General features: G+C 64.8%; 1 protein-coding gene across 1 annotated transcript in view; it reads right to left on the bottom strand.

Annotated features, from left to right (window-relative positions):
- LOC103766624 (myosin light chain kinase, smooth muscle) overlaps positions 1-1,343 on the bottom strand; it is a 5,137-nt gene extending 3,794 nt beyond the window's left edge. Inside the window, exons 1-4 of the mRNA XM_029963290.1 lie at positions 1,328-1,343; positions 893-983; positions 577-780; positions 22-145 (exon numbers count right to left, since the gene is read on the bottom strand). Coding sequence (XP_029819150.1) covers positions 22-145; positions 577-780; positions 893-983; positions 1,328-1,343 — 435 coding nt within the window. The remainder of the gene's footprint in view (positions 1-21; positions 146-576; positions 781-892; positions 984-1,327) is intronic.
- Between the last annotated feature and the right edge of the window lie 48 nt (positions 1,344-1,391).

The following is a 1,391-nucleotide window of genomic DNA, read 5'->3' as shown; positions in this document are numbered from 1 at the left end:
GGGTTTGAGGTCGAGGTGGACGATGGCCCGGCCGTGCATGAACTGCAGCCCCTCCAGGATCTGCCTCACGTACTGGGCACTGCTGGGCTCCGTGTGCTCGAAGTCGTCATCCACGATGCGCTCAAAGAGCTCCCCCCCTGCCACGCTGGGGACAACGAGGGGCTGGGACCCCACTGGGGGGGTCTGCCCTGCCCGAGGAGGGGAAGCCCCACCACAGAACCTGGACCTGATGCTCTGGTTGCATCCCACCACCCTTATCTCCGGGGTCTGCAGGTTCCCCATCCATCCCACAGCACAGGGACCCCTCCCCAGTGCCATGCTGGGCACGACAAGGTGCTGGGGACCCCACTGGGATCTACCAGCCCTGAGGAGGGGCAGTCCCACCGGGGAACCCAGACTCAGCACACTGGGAGCACCTCCCCAACCTTAACCCGGGGTCTGCAGGTTCCCCTTCCATCCTACACCCCCCCCCAGCACCCCGCGGCACAAGGACCCCTCCCCACCGCCAGTGCTCCCCCCGGCAGAGCCGGGCAGCGTCCCCACCGCCCCACACAGGACTCAGCCCCCCTCACTCACTACTCCATCACCATGACGAGCTCCGTGGGGCCCTGGAAGGCAGCGAGGCACTGCACCAGGCGGGGGTGCTGCAGCAGGTTCATCAGCTCCACCTCTGCCCGGGCCGCCGCCCTCTCCTTGCCCGTCCGTGTCCGGAAATACTTCCCAGCACGGATTTTGCCGGAGGCTTTTTCCCGCAGCCGGTACACCTTCCCGAACTTCCCCCTGGGACAGAGCGAGGGCGAGGGATGGAGGAGTCACCACCAGCGCCCTGCATCCCACCAGGGCTGTGGCTGTCCATGCCCAGGCCGTGGGAATGTGGGACCCCCCCACTTACTCTCCCAGCTTCTCCAGCTGCGTGTACACGTCCGAGACCTTGTCCTGGGTGTTGATGACCACATCGCGGTGTTCAAAGGTCTCCTCAGCTCCTGGGGGATGGAGCAGGGTGGGCCATGCAGGGCCCCCCGTACATTTCCCCCAGTGCTTATTTCTGTGCCCCCCCTGCTCCATCCAGGGCCGACCACCCTCCCCACGCAGTGCAGATGGGACATGGTGGGGACGTGGGGACGGGGGCTGCTGCTACAGGAGCTCCTGGAGCAGCCCAGCACCCTGAAGGCCAGGTTTGGGGTAAAAGGTGGTTTTAGGATCAAAAATCCAAGAGAAACAGCGCCAGGATGGGATGGAGGTTGGTGCTGATTTGAGGGAACAACAGAGAGTCACACCAGTGCTGGGTTCCTTTGTGCCTCCCCAGGGACAGAGGGCTCCACTGTACCTCCTGCCTGGGACATGGTGGTGTCACTGGCTCCTCAGGGGGTGCTGGCACAGTCAGGATGGTG

This window comes from Manacus vitellinus, unplaced genomic scaffold (genome assembly GCF_001715985.3).
Source record: "Manacus vitellinus isolate BGI_N305 unplaced genomic scaffold, ASM171598v3 scaffold_100_pilon, whole genome shotgun sequence".
NCBI classification, from domain to species: domain Eukaryota; kingdom Metazoa; phylum Chordata; class Aves; order Passeriformes; family Pipridae; genus Manacus; species Manacus vitellinus.
Note: the sequence above shows the minus strand (reverse complement) of the source record. Positions and strands in the feature narration are given on the sequence as shown.